At 47.6% G+C, this 23,259-nt stretch overlaps 2 protein-coding genes across 7 annotated transcripts in view; both read right to left on the bottom strand.

Annotated features, from left to right (window-relative positions):
- The window catches only part of CFAP61 (cilia and flagella associated protein 61), a 97,803-nt gene that overhangs the window by 3,893 nt on the left and 70,651 nt on the right, over positions 1 to 23,259 (bottom strand). For all 6 annotated transcript variants that reach the window (XM_071738751.1, XM_071738748.1, XM_071738749.1 and 3 more), the window contains 5 exons: positions 21,595 to 21,922; positions 21,056 to 21,147; positions 19,324 to 19,529; positions 5,945 to 6,035; positions 3,330 to 3,501 (listed from right to left, as the gene is read on the bottom strand). In XM_071738751.1, the coding sequence (XP_071594852.1) occupies positions 3,330 to 3,501; positions 5,945 to 6,035; positions 19,324 to 19,529; positions 21,056 to 21,147; positions 21,595 to 21,922 (889 nt within the window). The remainder of the gene's footprint in view (positions 1 to 3,329; positions 3,502 to 5,944; positions 6,036 to 19,323; positions 19,530 to 21,055; positions 21,148 to 21,594; positions 21,923 to 23,259) is intronic.
- Positions 368 to 1,957, bottom strand: INSM1 (INSM transcriptional repressor 1). Its single transcript, XM_071738754.1, is given in 2 exon segments — positions 368 to 1,830; positions 1,833 to 1,957. Coding segments are annotated over 2 exon segments (1,398 nt in total). The 5' UTR covers positions 1,861 to 1,957; the 3' UTR covers positions 368 to 460.

The following is a 23,259-nucleotide window of genomic DNA, read 5'->3' as shown; positions in this document are numbered from 1 at the left end:
AGCTACCGCAGTAAGGGCAAAACAAACAAAGTTGGCATGTCACAGTTAAGGCAATTTCTACAGCATTTTCTGGAGACCATCAACAGCAGAGTCAAGGCATTTGTGGCTATACTAAAGGAAATCATCACTTCTCAAGCGGTTTGATCTGTTCACATTTATAAAAACCGAAACAAACGAACAAAAAAAAAATAAATAAATTAAAAACCCAAACCAAAGAGAAGGAAACAAATAAACAAAACCCAACCAAACAAAAAACCTCAAAACAAAACCAAACAAAAAAAAGAGAGACCCCGGAAAGGTAAGTGTAAAGCCAGATTCCAGCAGTTCACAAGCTGTATTAAAGCTAATCTTGTGTCGAGTCCGAGGCGCAGCCCGCGGGACCCGCTCGGCCGGGCGGCCGCGGCCCCGGCCTCGGTCCCAGCCCCGGTGCCGGTGGGACCCCGGGAAGGCACGGGCGGCTCTAGCAGGCGGGGCGGAGCGGCACCTGGAGCAGGATGACCTGCCTGTTCTCGGAGGGGTGGCACTTGTTGATGTGCCGGGTGAGGCCGGGCGAGCTGTAGAAGGTGGCGGGGCAGTACTTGCAGGGGAAGACCTGCGCGGCGTGCAGCAGGCGGAGGTGCCGCTCCTGGCTGCTCTTGCTGGGGAAGGTCTCCCCGCACACCGGGCACAGCCGGCACTCGGCGGGAGGCGGGGCGGGCGGCTCCTCGGCAGCGGGCTCGGGGGCTGCTGCCGGTGCTGGTGCCGGGTGGCTCAGCAGGTGCTTGCGCAGGTAGGCTTGCCGGCGGAACCGCTTGGCGCAGCGCGGGCACTCGAAGAGCCCCTCCTCGGAGCCCGCCTCCGAGCCGCCGCCGGGGCTCGGCGTGTCCCGCTCGCTGCCGCTGCCCCCGCCGCCGCCGCCCCCCGCCTCCTTCGGCGGCTCCTCCGCCGGGGCCCGACCCGTCTCGGGGCCGCCCTTGGCGGCGGGCGGACGCGGCTTGTGCCAGCGGCGGTGGGAGGCGAGGTTGGCGGGGCAGGAGAAGACTTTGTCGCACTCGGGGCAGCGGTACTCCACCCGCACGATGCGGGAGCAGCGGTGCTGGGCCAGGGCGAAGGGATCCCCGTACTCCTCCTTGCAAAGCTGGCAGATGAACTCGCCCAGCGGCCGGGCGCAGCCGCCCCGCGCCTTGGCCGGCGCCTCCACCGGGCCCTCCTTGATGCGCAGCCCCAGCACGGGCGAGGTGGTCACCTCGTCCTCGAAGGTCAGCTTGCGGATCGCCTTCGCCTTCTTGCCCGACGGGGCCTTCTGCCGGCCGGGCTCCCCGGCGCCCGGCGGCCGCTTGGCGGGCGGGGGACGGCCCGAGGCTGGCGGCGCGGCCGGGGCGGGCGGCGCGGCCGGGGCTCCGCCAGGGCCGGCGGGGGGCTCGGCGTGGCCGGCGGCGGCGGCGGCCCAGAGCTTGAGCTCGGCCGGGGCGAAGAGGAGCGGGTCCATGGTGCCGGGCACGGCCGGGGCGGGGAAGGACTCGGCGGAGACAGGCGAGCCCAGGCTGAAGCCACGCTCCAGGTACTTGTCCCTGCTGACGGGCCGCGTGGGGCTGTACAGCGCCTGCACGGAGGCATCGGGCGTCCCGAAGGGCACCGGCGGCGAGTCGGGCGGCGGAGCGACAGGGCAGGCGGGCGGCGGGCCGGCGGAGGGGAGCGGCGGGCCGGCGGCGGCCTCTCGGCAGCAGCGCGCCCGGTAGGAGACGGGGGTGGGCCGCCGGCTACGCTTCACCAGGAAGCCCCGGGGCATCTTCGCGCCGGCGGCTGCTCCGGTGCTGCTCCGGCGCTGCCCCGGCTCCCGGCCCTGCCCGCCGCCGCCGCCTTTAAGCGGGCCGGGGCCATTGTTCGGGCCGGCGGCGGCGGCTCCGGCCAATCAGCGGCGGCGGCTGCGGGCGGGGCGGGTGCACCTGAGCCCCCCCCGCCCCCCCGCGGCGGCACACGCCCGGCCCCGCCCCCAGCACGCTCCGCGGCACGCGCTCTTCTTTGTGTGCCGCCCCGGGGCGGAGGAGGGGGGGGGTGGCCCGGGGGTCCCGCTGCCCCCGTTGGTCCCTCAGGGCGGGGAGGCGGGTCGGCACCGGGAGACGGAAACTTGGAGACGACTAAGTCGCGTTACGGTGGCTGACGGTGCCGGGGGGAGGGGGGCACACTGCCCGCCGTCGGGTGGGTTTTGTCCGCCAGCGGCATCAGGTGCTAAACGAGAGGTCTAAGGAGCGGGGAGGGACACAGAGCGGGCCCTCTGGCCCGCGCTCCGCAGCCACCGTGAGGGGAATGTCCCCGGCTACGGAGGACACCCGGGCGGCCGGCAGAGCCACCGGCGGTGACTCCCGCCCACAGCCGCCCTCCCCGTGCGGCCCGGCTCCCCGCATGGCCGCGGGGACGGGCACGGCGCTGGGGTATGCGCCCGCAGCGTTGGGCGACCACCCCGTTCCCCGTTCTCCCAGGCAGCAGCGCGGTGTCACGGCAGAGCACGGCCCCGCCAGAAGCTGATCCGCCGGGGATGCGGCGGGCCGGGGGTCTCGGTGCCCGCTCGCGGCAGGTGCAGCTGAGCGAGCACCGGCCCGCGGCCCCGCTCCCCCTTAACCCTTTGTCCGCGGCCCCGGGGCTGCGCGGGGACTTGGCGTCGCAGGTGGTGACACGGCAGGGGGAGGGAGGGAGGGGGTGTTGCGGTGTGGCCCCCCGCAGCGAGCAGCCGGCTGCCTCCCTCTCCCCCCGCGGCCCTTTGTGGGGGGCGGCGGGGCACGCGGGCGGCACGCGAGCGCCGGCCCCCCCGCGCGCAGCCTTTGTGAGCCTCATTAGCATAAAGCTGCGCGACCCTCCCGGCGGGCGGCACAAAGGGGGGGGAGTGCTGAGGGGAGGAGAGGGGGGAGCCCGGCACCGGGGCTGCCGCTCTCCCGGGCACCCCGGCGGCATGGGTGTGTGCGTGTGCGTGTGTGTGTGTGACTGAGGGGCCGCCCCCCCGTTCACCCCCTCTCCACCCCGCCCGGTGCGACAGGCGTGCGGCGGGGCGGGGCGGCCCGGGGACATTAGCATACAGCTGTGGGCCCGCCGGGCACGCGCCGCCGCCCCCCCGCCGGGGTTGCACACCGAGAGCCGTGTCCCCCTCCCCATCGGGGCTGCACGGCGAAACACTGCCCCCTCCCCTCCTTCATCCCCCCCCGTCGGGGCTGCACTCCGCACCCACCCCCTACCCGTCGGAGATGCACACCGAGACTTCCCCCATCTCAGCTGCACTCCCACCTCCCCTCCAGGCGCTGCTTTGGTAAGGCGGGGGGGAGCCCTGCCGCCAAGCGGAACCGGCGCTGCCGCCTCACCTGCCGTCGGGGGGGGTCCGGTGCCGGTGATCCTGGCCGGGGCGTACATGGGGAGGTGGTGTCGGTGTCGGCGCAGGAAGCGCAGAACGGGGTCCCACAGGGCCCGCGGGCCGGGGCTCTGCTCGGCGAGGTCCTCCGGGGGCGGCGTGTCGGCGGGGGATAGCCCGGGCACCTGCAAGGCAGAGCCGTCGGATCTCGGTGTGGCGGCAGGGATCGAAAACCCCGCAAAAACGGGGGCGAGAGGAGACAGAGGGAGGGCGCCGAGCGGGGCTCGCATTCCGGTCCGGGAGAGCCGGGCACGGCCAGCGTCCCATGGGCTTTCCGCTCCCGCGGTGCTGCATCCCGCCCCTCCGCAAGGACCGCCAGGCCGTGTCCTCCCCGAAGGCGTCCCCCGAGGGGTTCCGAGCGCTCCCCGGAGAAAATTATACCCCCGATGCCCGATGTACCGCCCGCACTGAGCCGACCCCGCAGAGCCACCCCAGCTGCGGTGTGCACACCAGCCCGCTATTCCCCGGGAGGACAGGAGGCTCTCCCACACGTGTGTGCCCTCAGTTTGCGGCGACACTCCAACAGCTGACGGAGGTGCAAACACCCAGCCCAGCCATCTGCATGTTTGCATAGCTGGAGCTCCGCATGCTGAAACAAACACATGTTTGGGATCCTGCGGGAGGGTAAACATTCCCCGCGCCATCCCTCGGCTCTCGGCATCCCGCGCCAGAGTCACGCCGGCAACAAGTGCGTGCCGGGGTGAGGATTTCAATACACGGCCTAAAAACGTGGTCCCTGTCCCAGCTGTATCAGGCCTCTCTGTGCACACACGACCTACTGCTGGTGAACACTCCTGTAAATATTATCCCTAATCACATGAGACCTATTTCCAGTTTCTGTGGAAACTGCAGCCAGAAATGTCTGTCTTCCATAAATATTTACAATCAGTTCTTAAACTTTTCTTTCAAAGGTGTCTTTTCCCCTCGTAAATTTGATGACTCGTTTATCTGCATGCTGAAGTGAGCAGAAATATGAGCAACAGGAAGCAAGGACAGAAGGTCTCTTGCTCCGCATAGAACTACAGCGAGTTCAGGGATTTTCCTTCCATAAGTGCATGGTACCTACTAGGCAGTGGCAATGTGCCTGGAAGGCACATGCAAGAAGTGCATGTCCCATCAGTGTGGCACTTAGGAAATACAGTTAAAATCACCACAAAGAAAATCCAAATAAAAAATGCAAGAAGTAAAGACAAACTTGCATCCTGAGGCAGATACTGACCCCTATGTTCCGTAAGCAATCCTGGCTCACAGAGGTGCCTTCTGTCTGTTCAGTGAGACTATTTTAGTGTGTCAGGGCTACTGCAACAAGAAGAGGGCAAGGCGAGCGAGTCTTTAATTTGTAGGACACGAACTCCCCTTTCTCTATAGTTGTTCACACTTACAGCATGCGAAATGCGGCTGAATGACAGCAAGAAAAACACTTCTCATCAGGCCTCCCATTCTGCACAGAATTTCATTCTGTGGTCTTTTATAGATGTCTTCCAAGAGAGTGTAAAATAAAACTGCGCTGAGGCACTTTCTGTGTCATGACAATAGGAGGAAAATTGCATCTCGCCCTTCTGGGAGGAGGCAGGGGTCGAGCGCACGCGTGGCTGCAGCTGTGACACACGACAGCATGCCAGCTTGGGCCGTGGAAATGGGTGGGCTGCTTCTTCCTTTCCTTTTGTCACCCTGCCTCCATTTACAGTTTGTTCTGTTTGTTTTCCGCAAGTAAAAAAAAAAAATTAATTTTTTTAAGTGAATACTTTAAAAAATCCTGCTATCAGAGGGAATGTCACTGCGCCAAACAGAAGCAGAAGCAGCGGGAGGAGAAAGAGCATAAATTGGTCCCAAGTAGTGGGTTGGAAGTATCGAGATCCAGGCAGCAAATTATGTCTGAAATCAGCCAGAAATTCATCAGGGGGTGGGGGAGGCAGTTCTTGGGTTGTTGGAAATCTGCAGTTAGCAGTCCTTTTCATGGGGTGCAGTGGGCTTTGGATGTTGAGCAGGCAAAGTTACAGCCTGCCGAGACTTTATGCCTCTGTCTACAGTGCTAGCAGCAAAGCTGGAAACAGCAGCAGCAAACATTTTAATTGCATCCTTCAGGAAATCTACTTACTACTGGAAAAGCCAGTTGCTTTCACTCTTTCCACTACAAAAGCCATTTCCCATGGGGAGACATTGAAAAATCTACTTCTCACAACCTCAGCTCATGTTTAGGATGGCCTGCAGCTTATTCTTAGTAGCAAGCATTGATTAAAAAAAAAAAAGGGCTCACTAGACAAATAAGCCTCCAAATTCTGCTGGGAAGTTGTACTAAACTGTCCATACAATGCACAAATGCTGTAAAGGGAAGCAAAGCAATGTGAAGTTCTACCAGCAAATTTGAAAAATGCCCAAATAACAACACTGACCGACATGCTGTGCTTAGTGACCCCCCTGTGAGGTACAGGTCTGCTCCAGTGTCTGAAGGGAAATAGCTAAACAGAAATGTAAAGCTATAGGAGAAAGACGAGAGAAGAAACCTAAGTGAACAACACTAACAAATTACCTCAATAATAAAATACACTCAGCAGTCATTTTTCTTACCTGTTCCGAGATCAGGATTTGGCGCAGTTCCTTCTTGAGATCAATAAACCGATCGTGATAGATGGCCATGGACCAAGATTCCCTGAAGTAGCTGGTTAAAAAAGAAGAAATTTAGTTATCTTGTGAACCTCTCATTAACCACTAATAAAGTATTTACCTGCTTTTTTTCCTTTATAAATTACAGTTCTGGGCCCATCATGATCGTTTGTTCATAAAATGCCTCCTGTAACAGCATGGTCAATCAATTCTTTTAATGGATGTTCCTGATGTACAGCCAGCTTCAGTAATTACATTTAAAGTGGCTTAATTCAGAGCTGTGGCAAGACCTAGTGAAGAATCCTGATTTTATCAGAATTTAAAAGCCTGAAGACCTGTAAAGAACGGTGTCTCCATTATCTGTCCTCATTTGAGAAAAGCAGATTGCAGGATTAACTGAACTGCTGCATAAACAAATTAAATTTGTGTAGACAATGACACAAATGTTGTTCATCATTAAGGTTTCTGGATTAATAAAGGCCAGAAAAACAGGCCACCACAGTGTTGCAATATGTTCTTTGCAGTAGTACCAGAAGCTAAATTGAACCTATTCGAGGAAGCTCTTGTAACTTTTTCTTTCAGTGGCAGCATTCACGACAGCATTCTTCTGTGAAAAAGGAGTGAAAGGATGGAGACAATGTAAAACCTCAAGGCTGTAAATATAACTGGTGGCAGATAGATTGCAAAGCTGGGATTTCTCTTCCCTCTCTAATGAAAAATAATTTTTTCAGCTTCAGTGAGAGGCAGGCCTGGCCCTGCTGTCAGGAGGATGCGTTGCAGGGTCCTCAAAGGACCATCTGGATAAAGCAACTTAAAAGGTGCTACACAAGTTTAATAATTCTGACATTATCTCTCTATGGAAAACTAACGTGCCATTTCCTTTCTGCAGAAGATTTTTCTTTTTTTTCATTAATGCCTAATGGCAGCATTTACCCCCTCCCACTCATGCCCTGCACAATGCCTAACACTGTGCACCTGGCAGAACTTTGCTGGTTTTTACCTGCCCATCCCCATCATAAGCTCCCTTCCCCTTTCCTCTGTGTTTCCCTGTGGGTGGCAGGCTGGCCAGGGCTGCCTCTCCTGGGTCTGCAGAGTGCCCACCACAGCAGGGTTCTTCCCATTGATGGTTTCACAATATAAATATTTATTGCCACTATTACAGATACCCTGTTCTTGTGACAGGAAGTGCTGCCCAGCCCATGAGTCTTTGCCAGCACTTTACCTGTTCATTTGCATGTGAAATGTTAGAAAAGGTGAGCTCAGCTTTAAAAATCTCTAAGTAATTATATACCTATAACATGTACAGGGGACTGGGAGGAGAACAGGATATTCCCCAAATATTTTAAACCCCTTCAATTTCAGAAGAAAACCCCCTCCCAACACAAACCTTTAATTTGACGTTTATACTAGATAGCAAAGCAGAGAAAAGAGGGGTGTTCTACAATAACACATTAACATAATTAAAGGGTGTTTTTACTGATATGCCCTGCTAAAAGCCATGTTCCACTGGCCAAACGTTTTGTTTTCAAGTCAGTATCTTAATTCTAACCCTGATAAGGTGATTTAATCTCTTGATTGAGGCACATCTTCCAACTGCCTCACCCTGGTTAAGCTGTTCACCTGCCTCACTGAGATGGTGCATTAAATCATGTTTATGAAGTGTTTCAGGGATGCTGCATATTACTGCCACTGTTACCAGCTCAGTCCAGAACTGCATTTTTAGTTGTTCCTGTCAATATTCACAGGTTTGGAGCTAAAAATCTGAAATGCCTTACCCAGCTTGCAATATTTGTTGCAAATAAAATGACCTTTTTTTTAGTAATGGAGAATGTATTTTCTAGATGGATGCTAAAGGAAGCTACCAGTAAACAATGTTTTCTCCCAGATCCCCTTCCCTTCACCTAAAGAAACATAACCATCATCAGCAATTTAAAGATACACTTCACAGAAACAATCCACTTTCTTTGCTGGCTCTACATTTTTATCTATTGATCTTTTCAGTTCGAGCCACCTTCCTAGTGGGGCACATGGTGTTTCTGAGAAAGCAGATCTACATATGGCAGCTAAAGGGAAGTTTAATAATGAAAAAAACATTTGAAGCCAAACCAACAAGTCGACTTTCTGAGGCTCGTTCTGAATTTTATTACCACTTCAGCAGCAGTCCCCCAGGGCAAGCTGTAGATGGCTTGCAAGTATAATGCTCTTCAGTGTACAGGATGGAGCTGGCGTGTGACCAACAGAGGCTCAAAGGCTCCTCCACTATCAGGAGAATGGCATCTGCCACATGTGTTTGCACCATTTACTCTTTCATAACCAGCCAGAGCAATCAGGCTAAATATGTACAAGATGAAAATGTTTGCCAGGAGTGTAACGGGCTTTCAAACTTGGTCACTTTCTAACGGGGGGATCCCCTGCTGTTGGACTTTTATACTGACAGAAGCTGTCATGGGAAGGCATTTGTAACGAGGTGGGATGAAATGGTCTCCCCTTTTGAAGACAATCAGCCACATCCTTTTTGTTGCTAGGAAGCTGGTCTCGCCTTCCATTGACAAACAATATTTAAAGTCTGTTCTGCTTCATTTGTGATGTGCAACCTACACTAGGTGGAGCAGGAAGGAGGAGGAAAATATTTGGTGGGCTCCTGTACAAAAGAGATGGAATCTTTCCCTTTTCAAGACATTCCGTGTTAAAAAAAACCAAACAAATCTGGCCACTGCTAGCAAGCAGAAGTGGAGCGTGCACACACACAGCTTTCTGCTCAGGAGCTAGCTGTATTTATTCTCCATTTCATTTGCAACTTTACACCACTTTTGGAGAACATGACATCTGCCTCCGTGACAGCAAACCTTGAACCTGCCATACACCTGCAGTGTGTCCCAGCACTCCAGGCAGCCAGGACTCAGCACTGAACTCTGGCAGAGCTCCTGCCCTCCCAGGTCTAACAGCACAGGATGAATTACCCACAGCAACATGTGAAAGCCAGAAAACCTTAAAATTTAGTGAATTCTCTTCAGAATAAGAAACTCAGTTTGTGCAACAAGAAAACAAAAAGCAATATGTAAAGTTAAAGAAAATAATCAATAACTGATGTTTTTCTAAACAATTTTAAAGTAATGGTGGAAAGATACAGACCAGCTCTGTAGACTGAGCTTAACTGCTCCAGTAGATCTGATCTTTTATCACAAGCTTGGCATAACTGCAGTACTCCCACAGACCAGTTTTGTCACACCACTTTCACATTTGCCAAGCCTCTGCAATCTGGGCTTCCCTTTATGAAAATGAATGAAAGCAAGTCCTGAATAATTTCCACTTATATGATTAAAGATGGGCTTCTGAGGACCACTGTTGATTTGTCTTTACATATTACATATTGAGTACTTTTCCTGAAAAATCTCAGCTGAAATACTCTTTAAAAAAACAAGTCACTGGTGGAAAAAGAACCTGAAAGCAGTGATAGGAATGTATCAAAAAATTTTTAAAAAAAGGTTTCATTTTCTCATTGCTCTTACTGTGAAAGTAAATCTCATTATTAAAGCCTGAAAAATAGTGGTTTTCTTTTTAATATGAAGATTGTAATATGTTTTTAATTACTTCCATTTCTTTTCTTGCTGCTTGCATGCTCCTGATGACAGCAGAGATAGCTGGTGGTGTCACTGTGGACAGCCCTGTGGGCACCCTCAGCTCATTAAGTCACAGGGAATAATCCCTCCTTGCAGCTGAGCTTATCAATTACCTGTGCACACCCAGAACGTGTCTGCTGCAGCATCCAGGTGAGGGAATGCCAACCACAGCCCTCAGCAGCTGTCCCTGTGCTGCTCTGGGGACTTCCCTCTGCCACGAGAGGAGGACAAGGCCAGGGTCTGCAGAAACTGGAAGGGCAGGTGGCACCCATTCCTTGGGACACAGCGTGTGCAGAGCTGCACACATATTTTTAGTGCCCAGTATCAGGCAGGGTCACTGACAAACTTCATATCCCGTTAATGTGCAAGTAGCAAATAGTCTCCTTTCCTCTCTCTAGCTTCCCACACTCAGTACCATGTGGTGAATTTTCAAGCTGTCCATTTTTCCAAGTTTAAATTTATTTTTTTTAAAGGCAAAACATAACACTTGAAATGCAGAATCTCCAGGCTGTATCTGGAACTCTATCAGTTCTCAAATGCTCAGAGCTCATAATATTCACAGTCATTCCCTACCACCTTCGAATTCTTTAAACTTGAGTGTTTTGGCAGTTTACAGACACCGAGCTCCTCATCAGTGTTTTTGGCACATGATGGAAACCCCCCAGGTCTTTTTGCTGTTTCCCTGCAGCACACACCTCACTCCAGCCTGGTGCTGCAGTGGCTACTCGGTAAGAAGCAAGCTGCTGCTCTTGCAGACACCACGAACCCAACCAGGACAAACCCAGGTGAAGTGGAGCAGCCTCTCAGCTGACAGGGGCTCGAGTACAACACGATTACACCAGGAGTGCCCATGAAGAGCAGGGAATTCCACTTCTGGGGAGTGGAGAGAGCACTGGGTGGGCTGGGATGCAATGCAGTTCTTATGGTGCTGCCCAAACACAGTCTGCAGATCAGCAAAAGTCTTTTTTCCAACACAAGTGCACTTAAGAAACATCCCCTCTCACCCAGAAAAAAGAAGGTGTGTTGTTTTGGAGGCAATATATAGATGTTCTAAAGACTCTTGGTTACAAAGCTTCCAGTAAAAGATAAAGAATATTTCCAGCACAGCTTGAAGTGTAAGTTTAACTGGTAATAGTAGCAACAATATAAACCACTGAACATTTCTTGCTAAATATCAGATGACTGCTACTTTTGAAAGACAGACTGTTTACATAGGTAAAAAGGACTAGTTTGTATAAAATCCAGTAAAGCACCACCTGGAAGCATTGTTCTTAATCACAAAGAATGTAAAATGTTCCCTGGTTTACAATTTCTTAAAATTCACTTAAAACTGCTCAATAACCAAGCAAATGTTGAACAAACAGCATGGGAGCAATGAAGCCATTTACCTCCTTCCTCTGTGGTTCTGCTCACCAAACATCTATTTGCCTGTGCAGTTTAGTCACTCCTGTTAAATTAACTCATCCAGGACTAAGCAACAGCTCTGACCCAGTAATTAGTGAAATCAGTGGTCTTATGGACAATGAATCTGTGATTTACTTTACTGGGCAGATTTAGAAAATAATGATAATGTTTACTAATTTATAGGCTATGACCAGACCTGCAATGTCACTTGTTTGGACAACCAGTTTCAAACCTGTGGTTTCACAAAGCCCTTTTTTCTGTAGCTGCAGCACAAACCACAGTGCCATGTGGCTGATCCAGTGGTTCTTCCTGAGTAAAATGGACACTGAACCCAGAACTCATTGAGGACACCACTGCCCCCACTGAGGCCCATCCAAAAACTCACTGGGGTTACTGCAGAGACCTGTAGAGCACAGGGGTTGGGGCAAGGGTTACATTGTGTGCTGCCTGCCAGCACCTTTGCTTTGCCCATGCCTATTGCCCACTGGGACTGATAAATCCTTTCTGCCTTCTGCATTTCCAATGTCCTGGACACTGGGACATCAAAGTGCCATTTCCTGGAGGCACCATCAGGCAGCACATCTGGGCAATACCTGCTTCACATTGAGATACTGCCATCCTGTCCTAGTCTAAGCATCCCTGAGAGATATTCTCCATGATTTCAGCACTGGAATCAACTGATAAAGTCTACATGCTTTACTGGATATAGCACTCAGGTGGCTGATTTTCACTGAACTGCTCTTCAAACTTTCTAAATTCTCTGCTCTTTAAAATGGATATGAAAACGCTGCTGTCTGCTCATCTTATCAGACAATTATGGCTGACCTGAAGCAAGGTTTATTGCATTTTTTCACATAGTGCTGTTTCGCATGTAATGTGTGATGAAAAACAATTAGAAGGAAATTAAATCTGACTCAACAAATACGCTGTGTGCAGTAGTATGATTACTTTTCTTCAATTACTTGTTTATGAATTCAGAGTTCAATCATTCATAATGGTTTGCATAATTACTAATATGAATCAGCAAGGTTTGCCTGCAAATTAATGTGGTAGGACTCAGCTGACCAGCTTTCACTTACTAATTTGGACATGGGGTTTCTTAGTAACGTAGCTCTTCATTAGTGAGTTAGCTGTTCCTTTAAAATTATATTAATATATAGAAATCTATAGCCACCTAAAGGGCTCTACCACATATATTGATTTGCTGTGGAAGCAGAGCTATACCAGTACACCTCGGGGTTAGCATTTAATTCTGGTTGGAAAAAAAGCTGTCCGTGCTTTGATATCACTTCATGTGTTCCTCTTTCCTTATCCTGTCTCTCTTCATAAAAAGCACACAGATTTTCCTCTAATTAGGCTGTAAAGTGTACTGAGTGGCATTAGTCCCTCTCAACCATGCTCACTACCTGCCATATTTCCTTTCTGCTTTTTTTCATCGCTGCAGAAAATAAGTCTCACACCCTGCATAATGAACAGAAGCCTAAGGTGGAATCCCTTAAATGTAATCACAGTGTGCTAATAGTATGGGACCCAGCAAATTCCAGACAGCAGTACATTGTAGTATTTCTCTTAATGAACAATCACTCTTCATTTTTGAAAGTCTGGTTTAAAAATATCCTTTCTATGTAGTATGCATTTCATGTTTAAATAATAGCTGAACATCCAGGCTAGAGGTAATAAATTAGTATTTTTTTACCTAGTCCTTTAACTGATAATACTGAAAACATCAAGTATTCTTCCTTTTCCTAATTTAATAATTATATTATGATTTCTTAGAGTTGCATGAGTAAACAAGCCAGTATGATGCTCCTGCTTCTGTTATTTATACAGCTCAAAATGTTTTTGAGCATTTAGCTTATACAGCTAATTCAAAAAATGTATGGCCTCTTCCCTGCTAACAGCAGTGGGTACAGATCTTCTCACAGACATCTGGGGTGATCATCACCCATCTGTGCATGGCTAAGTTGCTTGCTTCCTTTGTATCTGAGCTCTGAATCCTACCTGCTATTCTGGCATGGGAAAAAAAGTTCCTTTGTCACTACACTTCACCAAAATCCCCTGTGCTTTTCAGCCTCTGCACAGGTATGGATGCCAAATGAAGCTTACCTGAAGCACTCCTATCTCACATTAAAGGCACAATGCCAGCGAGCCTCCATTTGGTTGCCAAGTATCAGGAGACCCCTCTAATTACCCATTTTGTCCTTCAGATGCATCAGAGGGAGATTCCACCGCTCTGAGGACACGTTCCATAACTTGGCAACTGCCTCACAGTTGTCTTCATCTCAGGAAAATACAAAAGGGTGGCACTGGCTAGTGACATTCTTCCATTGTGAAGCAGTATGGAGCACTGATGACTAGTAACAGACCTGTGAGCTTAAAAATAGAATAAGTATTTTGGAACTCTCTCCCCTGCCTCTTTTATCTGCTGCTATGGCAATGGAAAGAATGAGAAGGCTTTCAATCAAGCACTAGAAACCTCTGAGGGGAGGGAAGGAATGTGGTACAGGAGGCGCTGCACATAAAACCTGCTGGAGTTTGCTTTCTTCTTCCTTCAAGAGAAGCTTTGCCTTTTGGAAAGAACCTCACTCTTGGGTGCTCAAATTCCAGTTGAGCCCTCTTTGAGATGCAACCTTATGGGAAATGCCTCAAAACTGCAGAAACTCCTTCCTGAACTGGATTCCAAATCTAGAGAGTAATGCTGTTAAATTTCCAGGTGACAAAAAATTTGTATCCAAAATCCTTGGCTTTAGGTTTGGTTCCTATGGTTTTGCCTATCCTGCCATCAGAAAACTGTACTGTAAGTCCTCTCTGCTGAGGAACATAGTGGCTGAAGGCCCAGAGCACACTGACAGTGGTGGCACAAGGCAGATGGAAGAGTGACCATCACATTGTGGCAATGGTGCCTTTTTCTGGCAGCACAAAAACAAGCAAGGCTGAGCCTTTTCTTGGTCAGTAAAAATTGCCTGTCCAAGGCCCTGACAACTTCCTCACTAGGCCTGAGTTGGAAGGATGAAGTGCATCCCACTTTGGAGCAGTCAGAAGAGACAGCAGTCTGACTGGATGTGGTCATCTTCTGGCACGACAGCCCATTTCCTCCTGTTGTTTGCACAGGTAGGAACAAAAGCACTGGCTCTACAATTGATGTTTAGCTAAGTAATGAGCTGAGCCCACTCAGACATTACTCTGAGTTAACATGGAGTACCCAACACCTATGAGAATCAGGCCCAAGTATGGCTGCAGAAGCTTAACTATAGACAAATATTTTTGAAAAAGACTACTATCTGTTGTTATCATGTTAATATCTATATCATTGGGATCACAGCTAAGGCAGCTATGCATTCTGAGGAGCATTCATTATAACTGTGCCGTTGTAGAGTTGCAACAAGACCTCCTCTGAAAACATCCATGGTACCTGTCTGCTGAAGAACAAGAAAGGAAAAAGGAACTTGAAAACTTTTGTTCCATCAGATAGTATTGGTTGGCTCAACTGTAGGAATGAAAAGCATCCTTTCCCTGGAAAAAAAAAAAATCTAATTCAAAAGAGTTTTGAGGCTTCCATTGTGACAACTGTGACAACTCTAATACAGAGAAGAGGTAGGTACCCTCATCAACTCATGAAGAGCTGATGCTCTCAAGTGTGCTCCTGCACCAGTGACTGTGGCAGTGCTGCCTCATGACTTCACGGTGGTCACTGCTTGCTAGGATGATACATCTGTGAACTTCAAGTCTTGAAGGGCAGCAGCCTGAATGCACACAGTGTGACCAGGGATGCCAGACTGTTGGTCTGAGGGGCTGAGGGGCTTCCTCCCCTGGCAGGGGGCTCGGCTGGGGCAGCCGCTCAGCTGCTGCTCCCAGCACCGCCCCACTCAGCCTCCCCACAAAGTGCTTTTACTGTGGGGGCAAGGGAGGAGCAAGAGAAGTGATTTCAGTCTTTCATTTGGTTGTGGGTCAACTCCTGCAGCTTTTAATCATGCTGAACTTGCACTGAAGTCAATGGAACTTTTCTCTCAGACAAAGGGAAATGTTATTTATCTCATTATTGCCACCAGCCACAGCTTTACGGGTTCCTTCTGCAGGTAGCTGGGTCTTCAGGGGCTGCTGTTCATGCCAATTTGGAAGTGGCACTGGCACATTATGGTCAGGAAATCCTGTACCATGGGGTTAAGTTTCAGCCCTTATACCAAACGCAAATCAGTGAGGAAATTCATTGCTAGGTGCAGTCTCTAATTATTTAAAATATAATTTGCATGCTACACAGGAATAAATTAGCTCCCAGGTGACAGCTGTTCCACTGTGTCCATTCCTGGAACTAGATGCCATGCTGGGAAATCTAAATGCAGACCAAAAGATTAAAAAATTGAGTTTTCTTGTCTTATAGGAAAGCCTCCCCAAAACAGAGGCATAAAGAAGAGAGCAGGGAAATGAATGCTTCAAACCAGCATGCTTAGAAGCTTAACTAACAAACCACAACGTTTTTATGGTCTGCATTTTCTAAGGGCACTTCACAACTTGCTAGAAGATACTGCAAGTGGATATAAGTGTAATGTGTATTAGTTTAAAAGGATTCTTTTCAAAGTCACAGAAAGAAATTCAGCCCTAACATCAGGTTTGCATTCACACAGTCATGTGAGATCATTATAGAGCATGTAAACACCACACAAAACATCTTTTCTTCATCACACACAAAAAAATCAACAAATGCATTTTTACATTCCTCGCCAAAAGAAGAGATGCCACTTTTTATCTGCATAAAAGCCTCAAGACAATCTTCACCTCACAAAAGAACCTATCCTAAAACATTTTTCAATTTAATGATTTTCTAAGAGTCTTCTTCATGGCTCTCTTTTAACACTGTATATTGTGTATTTTCCACATGCTTATATAAACTGTATATAATACTGCATTATGTGGATGCATATGTATTGTATAGGGGTTACTATATATTATGAGACATTACATTGCCAGGCTTTTTCCATTGCTCTACGTCCTGAAAGAAGCAATTTCCTGTGCCAGTTGGCTTTGTGCTGGAACTGTTCTGTGCAGATTACAGGCAGTTTGCTGCTTCTTCTCCCTGTCTCTTCCTTTCCTCACTGGTCCTCTCATGCTGCCGTGGCTGACTGCAAAGGGGTTGCTTTCCCTTACTGCAGAGGGCTGCTCTTCTCTCTCCTACCTGTTGAACTAGCTAGAGAATCTGTCGTAGAATGGACATTTGTAACAGAAATATCAAGACTGGTATGAAGGGAAACGTGTGTGTGTGTGTGCATCTGTGTGAAAGTGTCAGAGGAAACAAGCGCGAGAGGATTAAAGAGCAGCATATGTTAATTGCTACAGAGCAACATATGTGGGTTCATTCAAATGACCAAACAGCAAGAAGGAACAAACCTATCTTTAGATAAGGTATAAAGAAGATGAAAAACAGGACTGGAGGCAATAAAACAACCAGATAAGAAAATCCTGGCAACTGCAATTCAGGAATTTTGCCACAGGCTAATGAGAGGTGAGATAAAATAATGAGGCAAAAGATCCCCAACAACATCCACATCTAAAGGCTGCAAAAGACAGGTCCAAAATAATTTCATCATCGCTAATTAAGAAGAGCTCAAGGGATGTATGAGGGCCTGATACATGGCATCCCTCTGTGTGGCACAGTGCTGATCCTGGCCAGACCACCCGGACAGGCAGGACACAGTGAGCAGGGGGATGCGAGGGGACCCTCACCTTGCACGGGCTGGGGTCCTGGTGAGCACAGGACAGTCAAGACACAAGCAGTCTGGCAGGAGCTGATGAGCTGCCATCAGGAGAGCTGCACACTTACCACTCCTGCAACATTGGCTGTCCTGACATCCTATTAACAGATCATTACCGGGATCTTCATTTCTCCTGAGATTTTAAAAATCTCTGTGGATGTTTAGAACTTGATCTTACTTGTAATCCCCTGATCAGCTTGTCTGCTGTGTGGGGATCCTATCACCATCATGAGAGCAAGGCAGGCTAATACACCCTTAATTTCTCTCATGAAGAAATAAGCCATCCATTCAGAAAGTAATGTCTCATCTCTCCAAATTCTCCCTGGGTAGCTGTTGGGCGTGCAGGTCAGTGCAGGTGCACTGAGACCCCTGGGCTGGGCTACCTGCCCAACACACCACAAGAGAGAGAAAGGGAACTAGCACTGGTTATGTCAGGGTCAGGAGAGTGCTCTACCTGTGCTGGAGGCAGAAATCCCAAAGTGAGATGACTTGTTCTTCCAGATGTTGATACTTGTGTGAAAGTTGCTACTACATATAACCACAAAAGCATAAGCTTCTGAAACATCTGTGCTTCACAGAAAAGATTAGGTCACATCTGTGTTTGCATATTGTGACACTGTGAAACACCTTGCTACAACCTAAATATTGAGTTTCTCCCAGTGCTCAAAATGCATTTGCTGATCAGCATCAGCTGTGACAGGGAAAGAAAATTACCTGCTGTTGTAGGCCCTGTCTCATCCAGATGTGTCATCCTCCTTTAGTTTCTACTTAACACCTATTGACAATATACTGCTTATGTGAACTTTACATTTGCTGTGTGCCATTCCTCTCTTATAAAACAAGCCCAGCATTTTCTATAAATCACAATCAGTCCCTGTAGCAGCAATAATTCACAAATTTCACACTCCTCTCAGCAGAGACAGACAAAGGTCTCCTGAAGCAAAATTTGTAAAGCAGCATTTTTTGTCAGAGAAACTCTTCAACCTGACTGTGGTCAGGTCTTTCAGTGCAGGATGAGGAGGGGACACTGAGGAGCCAGTCTCTGTAGTAAAGACAACTGCAAAACACATTAGAAGAGCTGCGAGAGCGGCTCCGGTGCAGCCCGAGTCCTGCTGCAGGAGCTCACCCTGCAGAGGGCAGCTGACGCTCCAAGCATGGCACACACCGACCTTTTGTCAGGAGCTGAAGGGCCCAGCTGCCTCCCTCCCTGCTCTCTGCTTCCAGCAGACATTCTCCTGTCTCTGTCCTTACCAGTGTACAATGCCTTACCCATATTCTGCTGAAACTTTTGAACACTGAGACAGCACAAGTGCAAAAGCTGTGCAGGAGGTGCAGGAATTCAGGCCTGGAGACTTTTTAAGACACCACCTTTGTATCACAACAGAAATTTGCCATTTGTTCCTGTGCTTGGCTTTCTGTCTCTAAAGCAGCTTCTGCAGTGTGGTACTTTACTTCTGTACCTGTGACAATTCAGGTCCCCAAGCTACCACTTATGAGGTAAGTTTCAAAATGAGAATCAAAGCAAGATGTATCAGCAAGTTCTTTACCTCCTGTTTTGATTACATGCTCAAAGAATTCTACCCCATGAATGAAACTGAAGGCCTGGTTCATTTTTTTGTTTTGTTTTTAATTTTTTTGTTTTTAATCAAGCTTGACCTCTAAAGCACTTGTTTTCATGGAGTCATAAGGAACAAAACAAGTTTGAGTTTTAAGGCCAGGTAATTTTTTAAGACATGAAATTTTTGAGAAGTAGCAGAAGATTAAAGATACAGTAGACTGCATTTTTTTCAGCTACTCCTCTCTCCATAATGACTTCTTTAATTAAGTTTGCATTTCCAAAAACAATGAAAAATTGTCTCAGAGAGAAGCACATAAATCTTGGCCAGAAATAGCTAGGCTCTTCAGTCTGTCCTACCACCCAAGAGAAGCTCAGTCACCTCAGAACACCAAACCCCCAGAAGCCAGGCTGGGGCAGCACCCCAGGAACCCTGTGAGACCTGCTACACTGCTACAAGGTGCTGCAGTGGAAGAAGTCTCCAGCTATAAACTTGAGAGGATAACTCTCTCTCACACAAGGAACCCAGTCTAGAGGATTTTTTAGGGTTTGTTTTACGACCAGATAAGCAGGCAAGTTGCTGACTTTCATCATGAGTGATTTAAAAACTCCCTAGAAACATTTGGCTTAAAAATTCGATCATAAGCGGCAAAAATACTAACTTTTAGAAGTGAGTTCTGAACAGGAAACTTGAGTAAAAAAAGGATTGGTCATGCTCAGCTTAATGATTTAAGCCTACTGAGTATTCTAAGAAAAGGTTACAAAGATACTGAGAAGTTCTCTGAATGAAAAATGGTCCTAATAAACCACTGCTCCTTCTCTAAATAAATCTCAGACACACAGGAAGGTCTGTAGGGCTTGCACTGTACCACTGACAATTTTGGAAAATAATGGAAAATGTTTTTTAAAGTAAATCTTTTGTTCTAAGAGAAAGCAGCCAAAAGATAAACCATAATAAAATAAAACTAGAATTGTGCCAGCATGTAGATTTTATGCAGACTGCTGAGTTTATCTTACCTGTAAAGATCTGTGATCTGCCCTTGGTTCCAGCGGTAACAAAGATCATTTAGAAGACGCTCGTGCTGTCCATACAAGCAAATGTAGTTGGAGGCAGGAAAGGGTTCCTCTGAAAAGCAGGTGATGCTGTCTACCATACTGTATTTGTCAATGTGTATCCTGAAATAATTCCCACATCTTGCCTCTCCCGTTACAATCTCCATCCCCTGGAACAGAAAATATAAAGGAAAGCTGTGGAGATGGAACAAGCATCTAACTTGGCATGTGTACAGGCTGAGCTAGGGTCTCCTACTTGATATTTACCATTCCTTAAAATCTACAACCCATTTTAAAAATCAAGAATATTCTTGGTAATGTGGTTTATAGCACAAGGCATTTTGGCTTGGACACATTTTCGGTTTGTTTTAGACCTTGATTAACTGCACATAAAATTATTGCATGAGCAGCATGGGCTTTAGCTGCCCAATCCATAGACACCTAAGGGTATTTGGGCCATCTGAACTGCACTGGCAGTGACACAGGATCCATGGGAGACCTGTGACCTCCTGGAGCAGCAGCTGGAGGTCAGGAGGGATGCCCTAAGGCATCCCAAACAACAGTGGATGCCTCTGTCTAGGCAACTGAATTCCTAATTTCATCCTAAGTTATTATACAGAGTCCATTTTACTGCACAGACATGGCATATAAAAATTTACTGCAGGATACAACCCAGATGGATGGAGAACTCACTGGCCTACTTTTACTCTCTCTCCAGATTTGTAACTAATGCACATGTTTTTATATATTAATATACAAAGGGTACATATGCAGGGTCCAAACTTATGGCACATGGCAGAAGCAACACGACTGCAGGTGGAGGGTTAACACTCCCACATCAATCAGTTAGATGCAAACTTCTATGTTACAACTCAGAGATCTATCACATACCAATTAAGCATTTTTGGCTTGGCAGAGAAGTGTTTCCGTCGTCAAAGGTGTGAGGTGAGGAATCAGCCTTCCAACAAGGGAAGAAATACCAAGAAGAACCTGGTTCAGTTCTAAAAATATTTATAAACTGTGTGAATGGCACTATGTACTAGACAGTTGCCTGCCACTGCAGGACACTGGCTTTGATCTGCTAGGACATTTCACTCACGATATGTTCTAGACTTTTAAATTATTAATAACCATTGCCCTTAAAATATATATGCCTAACTTACATTAAATATATATGCCTGTGCTAAAACAAAAGCCTAAGGAACCAGGTACAGTCCTGGAAAAAAAGGGTCAAGGACTGAAGCTGTAGTACCCCATTAGGGAACTCTCAGAACCCAAAGTACTACAGACAGTAATGAACAGTTCAGGGCATGAGGACTTGATAAATATTTCCTGCCTTCAAGGACCAAAAACCTCTTGGGTTTGGGTTGATTTAATGGCCAGAGAATTAAGAAGTGCTGTAAAGAAGCTAATTGGATAATCTTACCTTTATGTATTTCACATTTAAAATATGACAGTGGATTTAGATTTTAAAAAATGGAACATTTTCAAATGAACACAGATTTGGTTTTGTACAGTTTGTTCCATTCCATAGTTTACTGATAAGTCCCAGCTCCAGAAAGTCTCTAAATGCATACTTAAACCCATGCTTACTCAAGATATTTTTTAAGATGCATGGTACTTCTGTACTATCCTAAATAAGAACACCCTTCCAAATGGAAGACAAAGCAAAGAAGAGTTAAATAATTAAACTTACATGATCACACAGTGCAAGTTTTAAGTCCAAGCGGATGGGGATTTCTGGTTTGGAAATATGCAAGTAATTATAACCTCCAGGAAGAACACCTCCTGCCATAAATGAAAATATGAGATTTAATAAATCATAAGCAACAAAGAAAATAAAGTATTGGTTTGTCCTCCTCTCCTATAATTTTTTGTTTGTTTACTTAATATCTCTGACAAGAAAACAAGAACTTATTTTGTTTTGGTGGACTTCATGTTAAAAACTTTTTGTACTCTTACACATGGTTGTGCAGTAGCCCAACATTGGAAAGTTCTCATTATAGTTTTATTCATCTTGAACTTGGAATACAGACACCAAGTTTCACTGGAAACACTTCATGTTTACTGCAATAGAAATGAAAGAACAACTTAGTCTGTTACTAGTCTGTTACAGCTTTGAGAACTTCACTGCCATTAGATGACACCTTAGGAGAGACAGACCTGCCCATATTATATAGCAGCAAAAATAGCAAAGAATGTATGAAAGAGTGACAGAAATCCATTTTGACATACCTTTAATTTTACACCCCTTGTACATGGGGATGAGTCTATCTGAGTCTTCTGGTGGCTTGGAAATGGGCTCACGAGTTGGATCAAAGAGGTTCAGCATAGATGTAGCAAGCTCAAAGCCAATCTCTTTGGAGCTGAAGTTGCTGTGTGTCCATTCGTCTGCGTAGTATCTCCTGGAGTACTTTGTTAAAGGACCTGCAGCCCTGATACTGACATCATTTGTATGGAACTCAGTGTCAATCACCAGTCTTCCATCAAAAACAAGGCAAGCATCATTAATTGCCTTAAAGGTTTCATAATCCACTTCCCTGTAGGCAAAGCTAAAAAATGCCTAAAAAATGATGTAAGTAAGCATAGTTATTATACAGTAGTTACTGGCTAATTTCATAAATCAAATCCTATGCTTTGGACTGGAGGGAGAATTACTAAACTAGATCCACCTACTTTTGGTTATTAGGTTAGTTTTGGTTAAAAAATGCTAATATTAACTATGTCAAACACCCAGAGTGGATGTGCATATTTTCTGTGTTAGTATGAACATAAGAAGTAGACACTCTTGGGGACAGGGCACAGGTCTATATGGGTGTCAGATCCCTCTCCATCATCCAGGTCAGCCCAGAGGAGGCTGTGTCTGCAACTGGCACATTCAGCAGTCAGATACTGTGTCTGGGAATGAGCACAGCAGATGCCTATCCACTACCTTTTGGTTTTGGACTGAAAAAAGATGGGACTCCCATTCTCATAAGACACTGCCTGTGCTATCTTCCTCCTCCTCACAGTACTGTCTCCGAGGTGGGGATTTATCTTGGAGCCAGCATCTACTGAAGCCATGAGTTCGTTTTCCCTGCAGGAAGACTTCAAGGGCATTGAAAGTAAATCACACTAAATCCTTAAATTCCTCTAAAGGAAATTTCCTCTAAAGGAAAAAAGCTAGTGATAATTCCCCTCTTTTGTCTTCTTGTGGCACCTGCACACTCCCTCCCTCATGTCATGGGACATGAGCAGGCAGACCAGACCTCACCTCCCCAAAACAGGACCTGGGGCAGCACAACTGCCACCAGCACCACAGAGCAGGCGGCACTGGGAGCAGCCACCGATCTGTCCTGGGCCCTGGGCAGGGGTGTGGAGCAGATGTGCAGAACCTGCTGGATGCCTGAGGAACTGCTGTGAGATCCAGCACAGCATGGGAGTGAGGAGGGCAGGGCCCTAACACAGCCTTCACCTTCTGTCTGCAGGCTCCATGCATCCATTGCTGGAGAGGAGCCCACAGAGGGATTTGGAATCACAGGCAGCTGACACTTCTTTTGATCAGAGTTTTCTACGTGGCCTAAAGGTTACTTGAAAGCCCATCTGAAATCTGGAACCAAAAATGTGCTCACTAAGGACACAAGTGCAAGTTCAAATGAAGCCAAGAGAGGCACTGGGGAAGGTAAAACCCTCTGACACCCCCAGAGATGTCTCAGCTCTGGAACACCAGAAACGAGGAGCAGGGAAGTGAGGCTGAGCCTGGAACCAGGGGCACAGGCACACTGCAGTGCCTGCCCCAGGCCTCCATCACAGTGCCACAGGCAGCCAAAGCAGGAGAAGCTACAACTAGAAGCAGTGTCTTTATAGGTGCCTGTTACAAAGGATAAACTGAAACCTGGCAGAACTAGTGTCCCAGAATAA

Source organism: Heliangelus exortis, chromosome 3 (genome assembly GCF_036169615.1).
Source record: "Heliangelus exortis chromosome 3, bHelExo1.hap1, whole genome shotgun sequence".
Lineage (NCBI taxonomy): Eukaryota > Metazoa > Chordata > Aves > Apodiformes > Trochilidae > Heliangelus > Heliangelus exortis.
The sequence above is the reverse complement of the archived record's forward strand: the minus strand, read 5'-3'. Positions and strand labels throughout refer to the sequence as shown.